Here is a 22,465-nt window from a genome sequence, read left to right as displayed (position 1 = left end):
ATTTCATATTAGGAAAGAAACAAAGAAAAAGTATTTTATTAAAAAAAAAAAAAAAAAGCTAAGCTAGTACGCTGAACAGTTAGCTTGCAACTAAAAAAATCTATTTCACACCCGATAGCTTCGGACTGAACTCAGAACGACTGCGTTTGTTTTACAACCACTTCTCTAATTCAGACTTTGTTGATCAAATTACACTGACATATAGAAAGACCTCTGACACAAATGTACACACATATAAATATACTTTCTCTCAGATCCATCCATTAAAACCACACAAGCACATCAGTGTGTGTGTGTGTGTGTGTGTGTGTGTGAGAGATAGAGAGAGACATTTGGCCACACTGACAGCTGTGTTGTGCAGCTCTGGCACCTCTGGCTTACATTGTATATGATTTGACAACTGGACATTTGAATTTAGGAAAACACTGCAGAACTGAGATTGAGAAGTGTGTGTGTGTGTGTGTGTGTGTGTGTGTGTGTGTGTGTGTGTGTGTGTGTGTGTGTGTGTGTGTGTGTGTGTGTGTGTGGGTGTGTTTGTGTTTCTACACGCATTGATGATGTTGTGTGGAAGCACCTTTCAGTGTGTGTGTGTGCGCTGAGCCAGTATCTCTGTATATAGATGTGTGTGTTTGGAGGAGAGAGCTGTCTCTGATGAGGGGCACGTCCTCGTGGGCCAAGGCCCATTTCTTCTGGGTTAAAATAAACAGACGACTGGCGGGGGTCTGGGGGTTATGGGAAAGGAGGAAACCGTGATGCTAATCAGTCCTACACACACTTCCCCCAACTGTAAAACAAAACAAGAGAGACAGAGAGAGAGAGAGATAGTTTAGCTATAAGTGCGCATGAGCGAAAGTTTAGGACTAAAGCTCCGCTTAGCAAGGCCAAGTGTTGAAACCAACAGAGAACCAGTTCCTCTCCAAATCATTTTATTTCTTCATTATGATTTTCGCAAAGCCGATCCATGTAACATGATGTTACAAAATCAAATGTTTAGGCAACAGTTACACAAGCAGAACATTCAGATTTGCATAACTAAAGGGACAGTTCAGACAAAAATGAACATTTCGTCATAGACTCACCTTCGAGTTGTGTTATCTGTGGAGGATCAAGGATTGTAATGTTAAGTTTTAGCGTGTTTTCTATACAGACAAAGTCGATGGATATTTATTTATGTCTTTAAAATGTAAAAAGCACCATAAGTACCACATTACTTCAATGAGGAACAGAGAAAATCTAATTTTGTGGTTGTATTGTTGGCCAGGTGCTAGAATTGAGTTCAATCTGCTTTCATTGTATGGGATGAAACAGATCATGCATACTGTGTAGATCTTATGCTTGGCAAGTGAGAGAAAGTCATACAGATGTGGAATAACACAAGGGTGATTTAATGAATACAGTGTTTTAAAGGCACACGGCCTGTGTATCACTGCATTCCTGCAGTATATGATGGATTCAATAAGACAGCCGACTTCTGACCTCTCAGATCAATGGACTGAGGAGCGGCAGCACTGTGGCCTGCTGTCAGTCGAGTGTGTGTGTGTGTGTGTGTGTGTGTGTGTGTGTGTGTGTGTGTGTGTGGCAGACTGGGGGGCAGAGACGTCTAGAGAGGGGAGGAGGAGACGGGGCGAGATGGAGGGATGTAATTTAATTTGCCACACAATGGGGTGAATAGCAGACACGTGGTGGAGCTAATGGAGGAGAGAGATGTCCTTTTTAGCAGTGCTAATTGATAAGAAAGAGCTTAGCCTTTGTTCAACCAGTTCCCCATCGGTAAAACGCCCCTCTGCTTTCCAGGGTCCTCATTAACTGTTCACCACACACACACACACACACACACACACACACACACACACACACACACACACACACACACACACACACACACACACACGTTTTATATTTATATGTGTGTGTGTAGAAGTGTGAATGCCACATTGTTTAATGATCAGTATCACTGTGAGAAAGTCCCAAATGTTGCTTTTATATTGCAGCATTACAGTAAATACCACCGGGTGAACCGTGTCAGCTATTTAGTTTAAACTAAACATTAATTTAATAATGATTAATTTAATTTAATTATTTATGTTTATGGACTATGAATTTAGTTTTGTTATTTATTTTATAAATTCTAAAATAAATTAAATTATAAAAAAATATATTATAATTTAGTGTTTACTTTTAATTCATATCGAGAAAATTCACTGAAAAAAAATTGTGTAGAAACGAATAAAACGTCAAGTAACATCGAATAAAACGTGAAATTTCGAGGTAGAAAAACTTCAAACAAACACACTTCAATAATTTCTGTGTTATTTACAAGTTCAAAAAATCTTTTTTTTTTTTCTTTACAGTGTGGTATAGAATTTGAACAATTAAAATTTGTTGGTTCTTTGCCATAAACAAATTACAATATGTGAACTGTTTTTACTTTAGTGCCATTTGCTAGAAAGCTCCAAATATAATCAAGCCAGTGCCTCTCGTTTTTAAGGTATTTAATGCACTAGTTATTTTTTATTTTCTTTACATTTTGTATTTTCCAAAAAAAAAAAAAAACCCCAAAAAACCATAGTGCTATGACAGATACAAATTATTCCTAGCATAAAGGTTATTTCATGTCATGCATAAACTGTCCCTGTTAACATCTATGGCTTGTTTGTTTCATTATTCTGATGTTGTGCCGCTCAACTCTCACCCGGCCTGATCTGATGCCTCATAACTGTCGAAACCATGACAACAGCACAGTGGAGATCAGAGAAGCTGTGTCTTCCACCAGAGAGTGTGAAGCTTCATGATTGAAGCTTAATGAAGTCCTTAACACAGCCTGACTCTCTCCTCAGGGTAAATTCCCATACAACTATGAAGAGTTGTGAGGCAAAGCACATGCTTCCAGTAAGTGTGACGGGCCAGAAAGAGTTTTTCCTTCGCTGTATCCTGGAGACTGCTTGTTTTGGGGAGTCAACAACTTAAGATGTCTCTTGCGATCCAAGTTGGAGAATGAATGAATTTCAATTTTATGAATCAAAACCAAAACTCCCTCGTGTTCAAGCAGAATGTCTTATAATTCCAGAAGCTTTGGCTACCTACATTGTAAAGAGTGAGAAGCTGTGTTAAAGAGAATTTGTACCTAATTTAACAGATAACAAATATTTCTTTGTTGCTAAATTAATGTATTTAGGTTGAATCCGGGTTTTTTTTTTTTTTACTAAAACCAGTTAATTTACCCTACGGTTCAGAACCAGTTGTTACCCGAGAACCTATTCTGGTCAGGACCGGTTGCTAAACAATGATTTTTGATTTAAAAGATTTTCCATCATATAATTCAGTGGCCAACTAGAAAGAAACATGGGAAAATGATTTCATGATGGCGAACATTAGGATATCTGACCGCTGAATTAAGCAATTGGCCACTGGACACTACAATTGAAACCTTCATGGATCAAATACACTACTGGCCAAAAGATTTGGAATAATTATGGTTTATGTTCACCAAGGCTTCTTTCAAAAAAACAAAAAACAAAAAAAAAAACTGAATTATTCCAAATTTAAGATTAAAAGAATAATGAAGATTATCTCATAATTTACTCTCGCTCAAGCCATATCACTTTCTTCTTTCAGGGAAACATAGTCAGAGTTATATTAAATAATAATCTGGCTCTGTCCAGCTTTGTAATGGCATTGAGTTTTGAAGCTCCAAAAAGCGCATCCATCCATCATAAAAGGGTTTCCCTTTATTTTGATGGTCCCTTTAACACATTCGAATGACTATAAGAAACGTTGCATCTACATGTCAACTAAATCTCATTAGAGTATTAGTAGACTGGTAGGGTTAGGGTTATAATAAGTTGACATGTAGTTACGTATTGTCAGAATAAAAAATAAACTCTTTATCAAAATAAAGAGTTAGCAGATATTAAGCAGATAATCTACTAATACTCTAATGACTGATAGTTGACATGTAGTTGCAAAGTTACTTATAGTCAGTAGAATGTCTAAAGTGGACTATCAAAATAAACAAAATACCCATATTTAAACTTTATAAACTATAAACTAAAAAACTTTATAAACTATAATTACTGGCTTCCGCTAATAGCCGTACTCACGTTCAACAGAGAGTCGAGTCCCGGCAGAAGGGTGACCTCTGACCCAACGTATGTCGCAACACCTCTTCTCTTATATCGAAGTCCTCCGTCATTTTTCCTCTTTGAAACTTCTAATTCGTGAACAGCGTTTTGTTTTGCTCTAGTTTCTGAGCTTCTGCTTTTATCAATTCTCATCTAAGCTGACGCTACACCTACGTCATACATCTACGCCTGTTGTCGGAAGCCAGTGTTCCTTTAAAGGGATACTTCACCTCTGGAAAGATGAATGTGTATTTAAAATTGGTCATTTATGTAGAAGAAATTTGAAGAATTTTTTTAATTTGGAGCTTTCTAGACTGAGAAAAGCCAGAAAATGTATTTTTGGCTTATGTGGATGAAAGACAACAACTCCCAGAATGCACTTGCTTCGCTGCCCTAGGAGGCCACACCCAAGCCACGCCTACCAGTAAGAGAGCGCAGTTGAAAACAACAAGGTTAGGCTACCAGTGAGTCTCCGTGACGAATCTGCCTGGGATTTCGAGATCGCCCAAAATGTCCGGGATTCGGCTTTTGCGTTCTACAGTCGCCATTCATTATGTTTACTGTGGCGAGCAGGACGAGGCTGACGGCCGCGGGAGAACGGCGCCAGGCCGGTGGCGTGATTACTGAGACGCACCGGTCTCGTATCTCTCACGGAGGAGCGGGAATTTTCTTAGCAATGTTAAAACGCACATCAACCGATCACTTGTTTAGCGTTCATGTAAACACTACATTCAGATTCACCAATCGGAATGAATTCAGTTAGATTGAAACAAGAGGTGTGCATGTAAACACTGAATGGCGACCGCAGAAAGCAAAAGCTGAATCCCGGACATTTTGAACGATCTCGCCCGCCGGACAAGTCCGAGAAAAGGAGGATGGTAACCCCTATACTCAGCTTTCTCTACAGAACAAGAGCCTGCAAGCTTAGCTTCCAAAGAAAGACGGCTGACTGTGTGTACATTATGTGAGTGAGATCTCTCTATGGGCGGGTTGAACAAATGCGGAACAGCCCCTCCTACTGGCTGTAGTCTTTAGCCTCTGACCAGAAAATCCTCCGATGACGCAAAATGACGATTTTTGCGTCATCTGAGGATTTTTTCCAGACAAAAATACATAAATCTCTCCTCTCAGGGGGATATGAGGGTGGAAAGCACGGTAATTCGAAAATACTACAGGTTTTCTACTAATACAAAGCTTAATGCTAAATCCTGAAGTATCCCTTTAATAGATTTAAAAACAGCCATGGCATCCAATCAGAAGTGATACAACAGAATCAAAAGAGATGATTAAACTGGTATCAAAATAGCAGTGACAGACTGCAGGCCGGGAGTATAAGAAGAAAAAAGGCCACTCAGCAACCTCTGGCTCTGATATTAGTCAGCAACCCCATTAGTCTTAATGGCCGCCTCTGGGCGCAAGGGAGCCTGGTCTATCCTTTTAAAACTACATGCAAGGAGCTCATTAAGACTTAAAACAAAGCGGGTAGTAAGAGGGGGTCGAGCGGACGAGTGAATGAGTGAGTGACAGAAGGGGGGGACGTGAGAGATCCCTCCTTCCATTAAGATCCCTTCCCCCTTCCAGCTCTCATTGACGGGTTCTTGCGACCACAGAAGCCCCATAAAGGCTCAGCCATTTCCATAATCGCTCATATCTGTCGGATGAAACACTATCCAGACGGCTTAATGGACACTCTGTAGAATCCCTGTTTCAAAATCCATACCTAATCAATAACGCTGGCTCCCCGGCCTCTCAGCAGCACTTGCAGATGTGCACCGTCGTACTCGCAGCCTAGTATTGACCTGGCTAATAGGGTTATTCTGAATACAGAGACCTGAGCTGGTCGCATTTCTTACATCAGGTTTCCATCGCTGAAGCTCTTTGTGGAAAATACGGTAGGTCAGAATTAGTTTTACGGAAACGCAACAATCGGCGATGACGTGGCTAAGTGTTCTAGGCAGCCGTTCCCACAGTTGTCAAAACCTTTGGGCTCCACTTAGGAAACGAGCGGATCAGCACATGAAAATTGCTAAGGCAATCTGTTACCATGGCAACTAATTAAGTTAAAACAGTCACAGGCCCTCATCCCTCCACCTCCATTCACCTCCTTTTAGAAACGAGTCAATCTTTCCTCAAATCCATAAGTAGGGTGATTTGATTAATTCAATTGAATTTCAGCTGTTCACAACGTGAATCAAAACCAACCGTATATACACTCATTGAGATTTGAGCACTGTTTTAAAGGGACACTTCATCCATTTGTATTAAGCTTTGTATCGTTAGAAACCCAGTCATAGATGGGAGAAATACCGATTTCAGTGTTGCAGTTCCTGCTTATAATGATGTAAAAACCGTCATTTTGCGTCATTCTAAGCAGGAAGTCCCACATCTTTGTAAAGGGGGTGGGACTACAAACACTCGTTCCTCATTTTTACAGGGGGTGGGACGCACTCACACTACAGACCTATTACAGATCAGTGGGTGGGACTTCACTTGCAGAAACTAAAAGCAATATCCTCCATCTTGTTTGGAAGCTAAGCTAACAGGCGCTGTGGAGCCAGATGTGAAGTTACGACAATGGCGGAAGGTAATCAATATGACATGGAAGAAGAGGATTTCGAAAGTCTGATGCTCGAATCAGATGTTCGTGGCTACCTTTACGAGCTGCAGTATAGCGAAGAGCAGCTGGGGCTGATGGAGGAACAGGAGGCGGAGGCAGAAGACCTGCCTGTCGCGGACGAGGAGCCCGGACTGGCTCGAGCTGGGGCGGACTGGTGGTGTCTGTGCTCTCACTGTGGCCTATGGACACAGAGATAGAGTCCGACTGCTGCAAAGAATTTCAACGATGCCAATTTCTCCTGGACGGAATCTCTGAATCAGACGAGGACACGGACGTTTGTGTTGTGAAAATTAGTGGGAGTGGCTTGCGGAGCTGTGCAATGTGGTACATTGTGGGAGTTGTTGTCTTCCATACAAATGCGCCCTAAAGTTACTTTCTGTCTTTCCTCGGTCAAGAAGGCACAAAATTTGAAATTTATGTTACATTTCGACTTCATATATGACCCACTTTCAATAAAGATTAATGTTCCCATGGGTGAAATGCTCCTTTAGAGAGCGGCAGTTATGCTTTTCTTGTGTAGGACAGGTGTTTGTGCATGTAAACGATTAGCAAAGTTACACCAAGTCCATGCCAAAGAGTTAATTTCTCCAACAGAAAACATTTGCCTGAAATGTCTCATTTGTAGGCCTGACATTATTTCCATGACTTATACGTCACCATGTTGTACATTTGCCTACTAGCTGCTTTGACCTGCCCAAAAGGAACAGTTGGGTAGATTTCGCTATTTTAAGGAGATGCTGTTTTATCATTGCAAGGGCAGCAAAAGATGGTATGAACTTCCAATACCAATGCCATAGTTATACACCGTAGATATAATAGTTCACAGCTGTTCATAAAGCATTGGGAGCTGAAATGCACTGGCTATGGGAAGGGGCATTACACAGACTGGACCAGCTTACCAATCAGAGCAGACTGGACCAGCTAACCAATCAGAGCAGACTGGACCAGCTGACCAATCACAACAGACTGGACCAGCTGACCAATCAGAGCAGACTGGATCAGCTTATCAATCACAGCAGACTTAACCATCTGACCAATCAGAGGAGACTGGACCAGTTAACCAATCAGAGCAGACTGGACCAGCTGACTAATCACAACAGACTGGACCAGCTGACAAATTAGAGCAGACTGGACCAGCTGACCAATCAGAGCATATATATATATATATATATATTTATTTATTTGTAAGGTTTTTATTAGAAATGTAGGCCTCCAAAAGTTGTCAACGATTCAAATCCCTCTCTGTGGGTGTGGCGAGAAGATCCTCTGTAAAAATCCTGGCTTGGATTTTTACTGATCTAGTCAAGGTGGGCAGGAAATACGCTGAGGTGTTTATGAGGGCAGGGTCGAAGTTATGAGAGCACTCGTTACTTTCAGATCATTTGCAGACTATTAGCCAGACGGGAGACATATCTTTTTATCCTCTTTAGTTCCTTGCATGATTCCCGCGCTCCGGTGAGAGTTCAACTGAGCATAGCATCAGCCATTCACAATGACAAATGAGATACTAAAACACGAGCCAGCGCGGAATACACTGTTTATCAGTGTTTTTAAATAGACTGAATAGTTTTCTTGTCCTTGGCAGCTTTTCCTTGAGAGAGTGAGGTGTGTCGCAGTCATCATTTGGAGGTCAGCTTGTCTTGGCTTTTAAAGAACAGCACATGCAAGTACATGGACGTTTGTGAACTATTATGGTGATATGACACTTTCAGCGGTAGATTGCATCAGTGGAGTTAGGCAACTGTTTTCATTAAGATGAAGAAATTGCTCAAGACTATTCACACAGAAAATGGACAATATGTGATCTCCGTTTCTTTGTGAAACTGCTCTCTTTGTCAATATCAGCTTCTCTGTGTGTAGCAGTAAGTGAAATTAACAAATGGGAAGTTCCCAGTACTATTTAAGTGGCCATTGTGCCCAATAAATGAGCAAACTCGATTCCAGGTCAGATGTAATCACAGCTTTGTGATCCCTGATGACTGTACACAAATGCAACACACCGTCTCATTGGTGGAGCTTCACTTAGTGCAAAAAGAAAGGGGGGTGATGCAAAAGCCACATTTGAATATGAAAAGGGTGTTTACACAGATGTTTTTTCATGCACAGTGGTGGCATAACCGTACAGTATTTACAGTTATGCCTATTTACTATGTCCTATTTACACATGACTCACAATCCTGGAAAACCATGTATCAGAAGCTGAGTGCTGAGTCTTGTGCACAGCCAATAGAAAACAAGATGTGTGCTGATTGTAATGACTGGTAAATGTTCACCTTGCTCTTAAAGATGCAGAGCTAGAAAAAGAGTAGACAGTGCTGGCAAAGACTGAAAAGCAGGAATTCATAATTGTCTACTTTATGACCATCTTTATAATTGGTTTTACTTACTAAATATATTATATTCTTTTTTTTTCTTCATTCAGTATGACTGTGTGCATTTGTGTGTGATTGTTTTTATTATTATAAAATTATACATAGCCTTAAAAATATTAAAGACTTCTTGTTCATGAAGTGGAATCCTTCCGATAGATGATACTGCTCACTGATTCAAAATATAATATAAAAATATTGTATTAATAAACGTTAATTATTAAAAAAATAAAAATAAAAATAAAAAATACAAAGTTAATTTTATTGGATTTCCGCTACAAATTGATACATATTAAGGCCAGTTATTATTGATGCTGAACTGTGAGCATTGAGCTCAGAGCTGATTAGTCTGTTTGGTGAACGTTTTGAGATGACGAGCAGCTTCGACGCTTCCAGTGCCGTGGCGTCGCGTGCGTCCCGTGCGTCGTCCCGTGCGTCGCGTCCAGGGAGAGACAGCAGAGAGTGAAGTGTAATTGAATTGAATTGAATCAGCGAGTAACACCGCCCCCTTTACGCGGGGATCAGCCTCTTCCGTGCCGCACACAGAACCGCCCTGACCGGGGTAACTAACAGAGGAGAAGGAGGGAATGAAAGACTGATTGAGATAGAGCGGAGAAAGAAAGAGAGAGGGAGGAAGAGAGACACTTCAATACTTCAGAGGTCGGATCTTGTTAAGGGAAAACCTGTGTTATTTCTAAGATACTCCCGGCACATAGACGGACTTTGGAGGAGACGTTTGGGACTAAAAACATACAAACAGACTTTGTACACTGAATGCGTGACCATGACGGCAGCTGTCGATATTAAGCCGTTAACTATAATAAAATCTGAAAAAGTAGACGGTAAGTAGCCTACGCTTTCTCATTGTTATCGTTTTGATTTTGCATTGCAAAACGCGTCTTCGTCACTTGTCCAGTCAGTTATGAATAACTTTTGTGCATGATGTCTTGCCTTTGTGAAATGCATTGGAATCGAGATACAGATTTGATGTCAAACAGAACATTTCCGAAACTCGTTGCAACATAAAATGTGTTTGATCAGCTAGTGATAGACAGGTATCACAGCCTGCGTGTGGCGCTCCAGATGTGCCAGTCATTGATTTAGTGCTATACAAATAGTCTTTATTATGTGATATTGTACTATTAATCAATTTATCGCAGATTTGTACCCAGATAAGTGAGCACATGTAGTTTACTCATTGGAAAGCCTAATTTCAACAAAGTCAGTGAATATATGTTTTATATGTGGTCACAATTATAACCGGTGGGGGGAAAATGCTGAATAAGACCCAATAAAAAGTTGCATAGAATAGGCAAGTACTGTCAGGCAGTTGTGGGTAAAAAGTATTGATGATGCAATAATGATTTTTTTTTTTTTTTTTTTTTTTTTTTTTAATATTTAATGTAATAATAGTTTTAATTTTTTTTTTTTTTTTTTTTTCAATTTTATTATGTGAATCAATTAGTTATTAATTCAGAATGGTGTTTTTACCCCCACTGGCCACATATGTCACCACTGATCATGAGGCAGCAATTATAGATTATTCATACACTTTTAAAATGTTCTAGTAATCATATATGTTAAATAATATGTGTATTATAACATGCTTTACATGATGCCTCCTTTTATGGATCTTTCTGATTGCAATTAACAGCTCTGGTCATGTGACTACTTACACCAGTCTTGTAAACATGCAGTTATATGAAGTTTAGTCAATCTTCACTTTTATAGTTGACAACTTTGTAAATGTTACACATGTTATCAGCGGGATTCAAAACTGTGGTGTTGTATTAGGATATTCAGAACATATTTTTGTCTTTTTATTGTCATTTTTGTCTGAATATTGTCATATTGATTATGTTAAAAACTGGACTCTTTTATTGCTACGTTGCAATAATGAGAGCAACATTCATTTAGCAAATACTGTACATGAAGAGTCTGACACCAGTCTGATGTTGACTGCCACACATGGCCTCTCATGACATGACACACTTTACCGCTTCACATAGTCGTGTTTCATTTCATGCATGTCCAGCAGGCTTGAATTTTAACTACAAGAGTCATTAATTTTATGTCGAACTGGCTTTCAGAATATTGCATCATCTAATGTGTGTGTGCATTTAGTGTAAGTTCATTATTTGGTCATTGGCTGAGCCCTGGGCTTTCTTCTCTTTTTATGCAGATAATATGGGGATCCTTGTTACTTAGTGATTAAAGTTACTTAGTCTTTCTTTCTTTCTTTCTTTCTTTCTTTCTTTCTTTCTTTCTTTCTTTCTTTCTTTCTTTCTTTCTTTCTTTCTTTCTTTCTTTCTTTCTTTCTTTCTTTCTTTCTTTCTTTCTTTCTTTCTTTGTGTTTTGATGCCTGTGTGCTTGTGCAATCTCATGCATGCTTGTCATGGCAGGGAAATTCCCTCTTGGCTAAAGAGTGGTCAGTGTCAACTGAATGAAGTTTGTCATGATGCTGCTTCACTGTCCATTCATACCACATCCATTAACCCCCACCGCTGCTGACCCAGCCTGCCTCAGGAGGGGCCGCATGCCTGACCAGGGCGAACGGAGGGAGGGATGGAGAGAGAGAGAGAGAGGGAGGGAGGGAAGATGCCATGCTGGTTAAGTAGTCAGCAGTCTCACACTCCCCCTCTGTACTCCTGAGGACTGAAATAAAGTGACGAGTATGCAAGTGGGATGTTAGTGTTAGCACATGCCTTGGCCCAATGTACTTGTACTCTTTAAGAATATGACCCTCTTCCTTGGCCCGGAAGGGCAGGGTGAGTTCAGTGGCCGCTAGTTTCCCTATGTTAAAATGCTGACTGGCTTCGACCACAGCTGATGGCTATACACGCATAATTCTGACTCCCTAACTCTTACACAGACTCACACATCACCAGCTGTTAATACATCATGGAAAAAAAGGCATTCACCTTTGCATGTCAGAACGAAAGCTAAAACATAATGACTTTAGTGTGATGTGCAAGATGTGGTATGAATCATTACCACACTTGCATATTCTCACATGCACACGGACTGGCTCTCTTTTCACACTTAGTCGCAGAGTTTACATTTACAAATGCACTGGCACATGAACATGTGCAAACACTCACCAACACAAAAGCACAAGCTTTCTCCTTGCATGGAAAAACAGTTGCGTGCTGTTAAAAAAAGTGCTGATACTTGCAGCGGGGGTTGCCAAAATATCGTGCTATCTTGCAAAACAATTTCTCAAGACAAGCTCCCCCGAGTTCAGTCAACCGTGAGTGTTCAGGCCAGGGTGAACCCAGCTCACTGGCAAAGACCGTAAAATCCACGCAAGACATGTTTACTGCTTGTCTGCTACTTTAGTCTTCTGGAAAAATGGATATGTGCACCTTGTGGGTCCCATGTTCTGCAAAAAGTGCCTGTATGAGTGTAAAGCTCTGACAGACTGGCACAGATGATAGTTTCTAACGTGGACGCGTCAATAATGCGGAGAGGCCGTAGACATTAAGCACCTGATCCCGGATTGTATTGAGTCTTAAATCAAGACAAGCAAGCTGTGTCTTGAAGACAACGGCTAGTACAAAAACAAGCCCGCCTTCCCCCGCCCCCATTTGCTTTTTGACTCTGTTTATACAAAAGTGATGAATGGTTGAATTCAATCAAGAGTCACACAAAAGTTGTTTAGAGTTCAGTCAAGATTATCTGATTTACCCCGGAGACATGTAGTGCATGAAGAGACAATAGGACCTACACAAGAGCAGGACAGCCTCGATAAACACACTTACATTCATTAATTGAATTGCTAAAATAAGACTGCATATATGGAGTTAGCACAAAACGATCTCCAAGTACCCACAGCGAGTCTGGAAGCAAAAGTGTTTACGTTAAAAAATTGACCGTGCCAGCTCAAGTCATTCACAGGTATGAATCATGTGTTGTGGAGCAGCACAGATGTTAGAACGGCCTTATGGCCAAAGATACACCCATGTAACGTCTGCTACTAAAATGGCTAATGCTGTTCCAACCCAGCCAGTTTTGCTGTTCCAGAAGTCTTCAGCATCTTCTGAGAGCTCTGCTTTGAAAGGGGCGTAGTCAAAATGCTTGATAATTGGGTCACTCCTTTCATCTTTGCCCAAAGACTACTTAGCACAGTGAAATGAGTCAGCAACAACACGAGAGAGCCAGGGGTCACCTCCCACTCATTTCGTCCTAGAGAAATAGGCCTTGATGAGGATATTTCGTCTTCCCTTTCTCCTTCTTTCTCACTCTTGCCCCGTGTCCGTCTCAAGGTTCAGTGAGTGACAGGAATGTCTGAGGATTGGGTGGGTTGCCTATTGCCCACTTTTATCTGATTAAGACACTGCACTCTCTCTCATCCCAAACCCCTGCTAGGCCCCGCTCACACACCCTTGCTTTAGATACCAACACACTGGGCACTAGTGCAAAAGAACTATTAGGTGTGTGAAGAGATGATAATTCAATTAGGTAGTCATATTTGCAACCTTTCGAGATAATGTTTTTGAGTATGAATTAGATTCCCAAGTTACATAACAGATATGTTTCTTTTGCCAGGCCTAAGCATGCCTTGCTTACCTGACAGCTGTGCAAATACAGACCTAGGCAATCAAGGTTAGTCTGATGTGGGTCTCTGGATGTGGGCCAAACAAATGACTCAGCCTGAACGCAATTTTTATAGTTTGTGTACGAGTCACTTCAGAAAGAATTTACTAACGTGAAGTGTAGGGCATGCAAAAGCTTTAAGAGGTGACTGGGTTAATATTTGAAACTCAGAATTGATTAATCAGACTCAAGCCTTGAGGCAAAGATGAAACACTGTTATATCAGAAAGTCTTTCCTACTGTTCATGAATGACTCCCCCTTCACAGAATGTCCACTGGTTTAATGACTCCCCTGTCAGAAATTCTTTCTGGTGAACACACATTTTTATTGTTCCCTTTAAAGTGTAGTCATCAAAGGGTGAAGGAAGGTCCTAGCCTTTATTCATTCAAGTTATTGGCACAAGGTAACAGCACAAACAAACTCTTTCCGAAACGTTACATGCGTCAGAATGACTGAGCGATACGTCAGAGCCGTTTTCGCTGTAGCATACTTGCGAAAACCGTCCTGACCCACTTCACTGTGTTTCAGTTTGAAGTCTTCCCAACAGTTATCTCTGGCCCTGCTTCTCTGAACTTCAAAAGACCAAAACAAAAGCAAAAGACACAGCATGTCCCAGAGCAGGGAAGAAATAACAACCACAGTGAATTTTTTTCCAACATTTTACAGCACCCATTTTCTCCCCTATGTTCCATGTCTCTCTCTTTTTTTTTTTTTTTTTTTTTTTTCTTTCTTGAATTTGTCTCTCTACCGTCTGTGGGCCACATGGGCTCTTGCCTCGTCTCCCTGGCCCCTGATGTGGCGTCTGCCTAGTGCTGTCTTCTCATCCCCGCCGCGTGCTACAGGCTAATTACTGAGTCACAGCCCCTGCCGAGCTGACTCCAGCACCCACCCCTCCTCCCATAAGACATTAGCCCTTCCCAGTCCCTCTGACGCTCTCTGGTGGGCTCCAGACCGCCTCCTGGGTGGTGGGAGGCCCTTGAGGTGAGTAAGCCAGCCGGACCGGTGCCTGTCTTTCCATGCCACTCTTGTTTTTTTGATGTGGCTGTTTTGCAGATGTCTACCGAGTACAACGGAGAGACACAGAGTGTGGCGTTGGGTCTGGTTTTGAGATCAGAGCGGCATCCCGACTGGTTCTGGCTACGTGTCTCACAGTTTAGGGAGGCAGAGGAAGACCTGTTCCCAGATTCAGCTCTCCCATCGGTGTATGCTCTTTCACCAAGTCACCTGTTTTAGGGCTCAGTAGTCAGAGCTGGTTTTGTAATTTTCCTACTTTTGTCCCACCTCTTTGAACACATTTCCTACCTTAGAGGCATATTGAAGGAACGCTTCTGGCTACCAGTCCGGTTACATATGGGATCTTAAGCTGTTCTCTGAGGTCCAGGTGTTTGGCTGTAGCTAGGTTTACAGTCTCTCTCAGTTTGCGAGTGCTACTTGATGTACAGCTGAATAGAAGGCACATGATCCTTGGCAGTCACAAGAGCCGCCACAGCTGGGACGCTTTCTCGTTCAACCTTCTCCCTGCTATCTACATATTTCTGACAGAGAGGCTCTGCTCGGGTGATTTAGGGATGAGGCAGTTAAAGGCGTTTTGTGTAGGTGTCTGGACCGGTTCCAAGAGGCAGTCATAATGAGGGCTAGTCTTTGACTTAGTTCACTTACACAAGTAGAACATGGTGGAATTCGACAACTCGCCCCTTTCTCATAAAACCACGTAGCAGGGTTAGTCTGATTTTTATTTTATTTTTTTTACTTCTGAGAGTGTGCAAATGGAACCTGTTTAAGACATATAACTATTTCTTACAGTTACAAACTGCTGAAACTTAATTGTCATGCCACTCTGCTTTTCACTGCTTCCGCTTGCTGACACATTTGATGTTGACATTTGTCACCATAGAGAATTTTACTGAAAAGATGCATCACTTTGATGATGCTTTAGCACACCGTTGTGTTCTGCAGTGTGCTGTGCATTTCAGAACATTGCATCTTCTTTTCCAGCCTTCCATTCATCTATTTTGGGCTTGTGAACTCTCTTCATTGTTGCAGCTGTGGTACTTTACTCTATGTACAGTTAATTGTGTAATTGGTCCATTTAGAACTGAACTCAAAGGCACATTGGTTTTTAGGTCACAAACACAGAACAAGCTCACAGAAAAATCCCATCCACATTAGCGATTGTAAAACAAGGCAGGAATGTGTGGTTCGATACATAAAAACAATGTGGTCTTTGGGGAATTCATTTACCGAGAATGCATCTGTTGGCCATTGGCTGGATCCACAATGGCAGACAACATTAGCCATTAGCTTGCTAATTGCATGCAGAACTTTCCTTCCTTCATTTCCCTGGTTCTGAAAGCTGCTTGCTCATAAACTTAGCTCAGGCATGACTGACTACTCGTATATGAATTCACTTTGATCAGAAATGCTTTTGGACTTATTTATATCCAGTGCTGGAAACATGTCTTTTTTTCCCCCCTCATGAAGTGCTGCAATTTCAGGTACACTTAGAGGACGTTATTGGAGGTTTCTAGGAAGAATGTCGCTGAAAGTAAACTGTTTGTCAAGATCATCATTTGTTTGTTCAGAAGTCTAAACAGTATGATTCACTGATCCATGTGCTCTCATGGTCTTTTCGAGGTGTTCACTCCTGCAATGCAGTTATGCTCTTTCATTTTGCATGCTGCACACTGCCTCCGCTTTACTCTGCAGTATGCATAGTAGCATTGCTATACGTATCTCTGTAATGCATCGCATGGCAGTTGCGGACAGTTCAAAAGCATGATTGCAGAAGGAAAAGAAGTTGATAAGAGCTAGGTTGTGGTAGTGCAAACGGTTATGGCTTGTCAGCAGCAGATCTATAGGTACCAGTAGTGGTATCTTTCAACCCTGCCAGACATAACAATTAATTGTTTAAAACAAGAACTTGTTGAAGAATGCCCATTTTAAAGTGGCTCCTGTCGGTCATTGTGATTTGAATGCTCACTGTGTGACCCACTGATGGTGATGTTGTGTATTTATATGTGTTTGTGAGTGGGTTAGACCATCTAGTGAACCCGGGGAACCCACTGGCTGGGTCTCTAAGAATAGCCACAGTGTTCCAGGGCGGGAAAGCCCCCGACTCGTGACCTCGACAGGGTGGACGGGCTCTGCGTGGCCTTTGGGAGCTCGATCGTGGGCCGCTGCTATTCCTGTCTCGGCCCGGCCCGGTCTGCATGCTTTCAGATGGAAATCTAAACAGTGGGCAGAACAAGCACTTCTCTCACTGGATCCCCCACCCTAGACCGTGCCTTGTTCAGCACAGACCTGCTGTGTGAATGGCCCTCCTTCATGCGGGCCAGGTTTAACAGTCTTGCTGTCTAACACTCTGTGAAAGATAATGCGAGAGATAAAGAACTGAGGGTGTTTTATGGCCCACCCTGACACCCTGCTGAGACACACATTTGTCAAAGGCCAGAACCTGACTTTTTGCGGGTTGAAATATTTTTTTTGTTCTACACCCACGAACAACCTTATTTTCAGACTGGACTTTGATGGCATATGCATTTCTGAATTGAACCAGAAAGAAAATAACATGTGGTGAGATATGCTAATTTGGCATACATGCACAAAGACACAAAGCACAAAAAACATTCAGAAGCTTTAATACCGCCCAGACTATTGAAGGACTCAAATGAGCTATTTGGCTTTTATTACACACCCACTCGCTGTCTCTCACACACTTAAGACAGACCCCGGACACACACACAAATGCGGACACACACATAAATGCAGACACATTCTTTGAAGTGTGTCTAATTTTAGAACGAACCATTAACACTGTCATCAATGTGTGATCTGTTAGGCTGAAGACTAGCCCTGGCTAGATGTGTGCAAGTCATTAAACCACTGAATGTACCATGGAAAACACTGAATGGACTTGATTGGCGGGACCCTGTGGTCATGCCAACAGTGATGTCATCCCTTTGGGGACTCCATTCATGTTGTCTTGGATGCTCTCACATTACAGATAAGTGAATCATCCGACCCCACCCCACCCAACTCCTTGAGACCACCAGGGCCTCATGACCATAATCACAATTTCACAGCCCTCTACTAATGCACAGATGAGACAGGCGGATTTGTACTCAACCCCACCACCCAATACACACCTGTACTTTTACTGTACGTTAAGAAGGTTTTCAGGCCCAAGATCTATTGGGCCTAATGTGGTTCAGTAGAAAGAATCACCATGGATTCATATTTACAGCTATTAGCGATGTTTAGTTACTCTCTATGGAAATTGATACAATCATCATTTCATTCATTGAACGTCACCTGCTGAGGTATGCATTTGCTTCTTGGAAAGATAGTGTTGGTTCCTCCAATAAAGTGCCATGTGATACCATGTGGAAAGCTGAATTGAAGATTATCACCATTTAAAGTAGTCAAGAAAGTTGCCAAAAAGTAAAACAAGTTTACTACATTTCAAGTATTTAAGTGAACAATATCTTTATATGAATGTAAGTCTTGAAATGGATAATAAATCGAACTAAAAAACAAATCCCAAAGCAATGTGATGAACATTTAATTAAATATTTGCCTTCAACAAAAAAGACACAGGGTTTAAAATGAATCTGTGATTCATTTATTTAATCAGTTAATTTTATATTTAATCAGTGAATCATGTATTGGCATGAACTATGAGAACTGGATGATTAGTAGATTGACTTCCAATACAAGTGGACAGAGCATGTTTGATTGTTGCCTCAGCATGATTGGTCAATGATAATTTGAGTTTGCAGAATACCCACAGAATATCTTCCAGCTCTCTGTGCATGCAGATGAGGTCTGTTGATGAAAAGCATGGAGATTAGAGTTTTTCTTTGAAAACAACTCACTATCCTTTTGTTTCAGGTGGCCTTGCAGATGCATGGTTTTTGCCAAGTGAATACTTTTTTTTTTTCAAATGATTTATACATTAACAGAAAAATAAACTCTTGATTTGATTTTCATAGCATGCTCAAACTTTATATTTTAATACACAGCTTGTAAGAGCTGTCACTTGGATTTTTGTCATCTAAACATATAACCATTTCAAAGCACTTTTTTATTGTTCACAAGGCACTTTGCATTTGTCAGTAATATAAAAACCTGTCATTCTTTAAGCTGCTGTGTCATATTTAGTTCAAGTAAAACATGTTTCCTTTACCAGGGTCTTTTTTGGCAGTTCTGGTCTTGTATCGCCTAATGTGAAAATGGGCCTCTTCTCTAGTGAATGAAGCCTCTGACGTCCAGATGGCTCTAATGTGCAATTAAACACTGTAAATGGAGACTGCAGCATCTCGCTCTAATCCAATCACACAAGAGCACTACATTGTTTTTCTCCATCTAGACACTCTGCATAATGCATCACTGCAAATCCTTCCCTGTTCGAGTCAACCAGGGTAGCAGATCGCGAGAAGGAGAGAGGGAGTGAGGTTAGGAGGGACAGCTGTTGTGCATTCTTGGCTGGGTTATGTCGTGATGTGGATCGACAATAGCGAGTGCAAACCCATACGGCGCCCAGGGCTGGCAGTTTAAAAACCGCGCGGAGATGCCAGAACATCTGGGTGTCAGTAGAAAAGCAGTCGCAGACAGTGAAAAAAAAAAAACACAGAAAGTGTTCGCTCTCCACAGTCTGGACTGTGCATTTAGCTCCCAGACGAATTCATTGTGCCTGAGTCACAGTCTGACGTTTTCTGACGGCCACCAGTAATAGAATAATCACCCCTCACCGTACATCTAGCGTGTCTTTGATCGCATTACGCTCCTTTCGGCGGATTCTTCGCTGGGCTCTATGGCATTCTTTAGACCCTTAGGGGGTTTTCTAGACCCTTTCTTTCTCTCGAACTGCCACCCCGGCAGTCCTAATTGGATCAGTGGAAGTCATCGGGTACTGTTTAACTCATCAAAGACCTCTCTGTGTCCTGCTGGGTGCCCACGAGCAGAGAGGGCGAGCTTTCCAACACTGCAGTGTCTGTTCGACACCCTGCAGCCTGCTGTGACATCATCACCCTCTGCCACGACCTCTGACCCCTAACTATTGACCCCTGCCAACACAGGCCCCTCTGTCAATGGCTGGACATGGAGATGGGACAGCTTGCTGGGCAGAAGGGATTGTGGGAAGGTGATCATTGATGTAGAATCTGACCCGTGGCACACTCTGTGTGTTAGCAGACCCTTGGCTCTGAGAAGCAGTCTAGGAGGTCAGGTTGGAGGTGGATGGTGTGCATATGGCCAGCAGACATGCAGGACAACTACAGTCAATTGTGTGGTGCTGAGGGTGCTGGTTTTCTTGCTGTATATGATTATGTAGCTCTTGCAGTTCCCTGATTGACTTGTATTACCTCCGGAGATGAATTTTGGGGAATTGAAGCTCAGGCTGCAGACGTTTACATATATGAGATGCTGGTATTTTATTTTATTTTATTTTATTTTATTTTATTTTATTTTATTTTATTTTATTTTATTTTATTTTATTTTATTTTATTTATTATTAATACAAATATTATTTTATTTATTTTAATTTAAATATTTGATATATTTTATTGTTTTTAATTATTTTGTTATTTTATATTTAAATATTTGATATATTTTATTGTTTTTAATTATTTTGCTATTTTATATTTAAATATTTTGTTATTTATTTATTTTTATTTTTATTTTATTATTTATATGTTTTATATATTTTATGTTTTCATATAGTTTATGTATTTTATTAGCTTTTTTTAGGATTTTTTTTTTTTTATTGTTTTTATTTATTTGTTTGTGAAATGTAGTATATCTGCAGTTAATCTGATTTGGGAATGTGTGTGATGGGCGATGACACATGTTGTCTGTGTTTGGTCCAACAGATCTGGAGTGTGCGGATGTTCCTTTACTGACTCCAGGAAGTAAAGAAATGATGTCACAGGCTCTTCTGGCCACATTCAGTGGCTTCACCAGGGAGCAACAGCGACTCTCCATCCCTAAAGGTCCTAAACTCTAAAGCACTTATATATATATGTATATGTTTAAAAAAAAAAAAAAAAACCTCTCTAACTGTTTTTAGAGTAAATCTTATATTCATTTTTCTTATCTTATTTCTGTTGCTCTCTCTCTTAAAGGGAAAGTTCACTTAAAAATGAAAGTACTGTCATTATTTACTCACCCTGTTCCCAACGTGTATAACTTTCTTTCTTCCATGGAACACAAAAGGAGATTATACGGGTTTGGAAAAACATCAGGGTGAGTAAATAATGACAGAAGTTTAATGTTTTAAGTGAACTTTCCCTTTAAAAGACACATTTGAGAACTCACTGATTATGTTAATGACATTGGACATACTTTCCTACTTGTTCTTATTTATCGGATTAATAGGAGGAGGAAATAAATGATAGATAGAGAGAAAAGAAGATAGAGGAAACATGGAAAAGTAACGTATTTTCCTCGTTTCTGGCCCAGTATAGGCTGTTTTTGAAATGGCACAATCAGATTGCCTAAAAGGAGATCTTGCTAGATAGACACATTGCACTCTGAAGCAGCAGAGGTTATGAATTATGCTTCCCAAACTATGGCAGACCGCAAGATGGCTTCGCTTGCGGTGTGTAGGGTGGCTGAAGTCTGTGTCAGGTCTGTGTCTGTCTGGAAATAGCTGAATGCAGTGAGCATGTGCACAGTCGAGAGAAAGAGAGAGAATGAGACGGACAGAGATAGAGTTGGTGTGCAAGCTAAAATTACAGGCGTTTCAGTTCCTCCCATCATGGCATCAAATTTATAGCGAAGTCAGCTGATAATTTCCCATGAGCCACCGGACCTGCGACTAAAATATTGTATGCATCAGCATTACTAGTACACAATATTAGACCGTTTATGGTTCTGAGGCATAGCAAACTTACTTAACAGACTCTTTCTGTAGATGATTATGAACAATAAGTAGTAAATATATGATGCAGTCTGCATATGCATGTAACTCTGAGTTGTCTTTTCACTCTGACTACTCTAGATCCCCGCGAGTGGACAAACGCCCATGTGAGAGAATGGTTGACCTGGACGGTAAATGAGTTCAGTCTGAAGAATGTGGACTTCCATAAATTCAGCATGGACGGGGCCAATCTCTGTGCGCTGGGAAAAGAGCGATTCCTGGACCTGGCTCCTGACTTCGTGGGTGATATCCTCTGGGAGCATTTAGAGATGCTGCAGAAAGGTAGACATCCTCACCGCCTCCACATCTGCAGGACCGCCAAACACACCAGTCACATTTTAGAAATTAGATTTAATTTCCATATTTTTCATTTTAATATTATTAAATTATTATTATTTTTTTTTTTTTTTAAGTACTTCAACTTTAAATGAGCAACTAGCTGAAATAAAACATATATATTTTTATATATTTAATTTTAGTTACTTATTTTGCTTCAAATAATGTATTGTTTATGGTTTTAGTTAATGATAATAACCCTGTCTTCAATAAATTATTATATTAATGGCAGTTATCTGAATGTTAGATTCAACCAGTAATATCATATTAATATTACATGAATAATTGTTATTTTATTATGATATTATTTTGTATATTAAAAAATATTATATATTATATATATATATATATATATTCATACATTTTATTTTGGTTATACGATAGCTCCACCATTGATTAATTAATCTGACTGTAGGCTGTTTATGGTTGCCAAAAATTAGACGCATTAATATGGAGTCCGTCTGACGTAGTCACGGGTGTGTGTCTCTCCAAAAACTCAGAATGCAGT

General features: G+C 40.7%; 1 protein-coding gene across 1 annotated transcript in view; it reads left to right on the top strand.

Moving 5' to 3' along the window:
* The window catches only part of ets1 (v-ets avian erythroblastosis virus E26 oncogene homolog 1), a 51,296-nt gene that overhangs the window by 18,242 nt on the left and 10,589 nt on the right, over positions 1–22,465 (top strand). The window contains 2 exon segments of the mRNA XM_079874119.1: positions 20,573–20,692; positions 21,703–21,903. Coding sequence (XP_079730245.1) covers positions 20,573–20,692; positions 21,703–21,903 — 321 coding nt within the window.

The sequence above is a fragment of the Squalius cephalus genome (genome assembly GCF_949319135.1).
Source record: "Squalius cephalus genome assembly, chromosome: 6".
Lineage (NCBI taxonomy): Eukaryota > Metazoa > Chordata > Actinopteri > Cypriniformes > Leuciscidae > Squalius > Squalius cephalus.
Note: the sequence above shows the minus strand (reverse complement) of the source record. Positions and strands in the feature narration are given on the sequence as shown.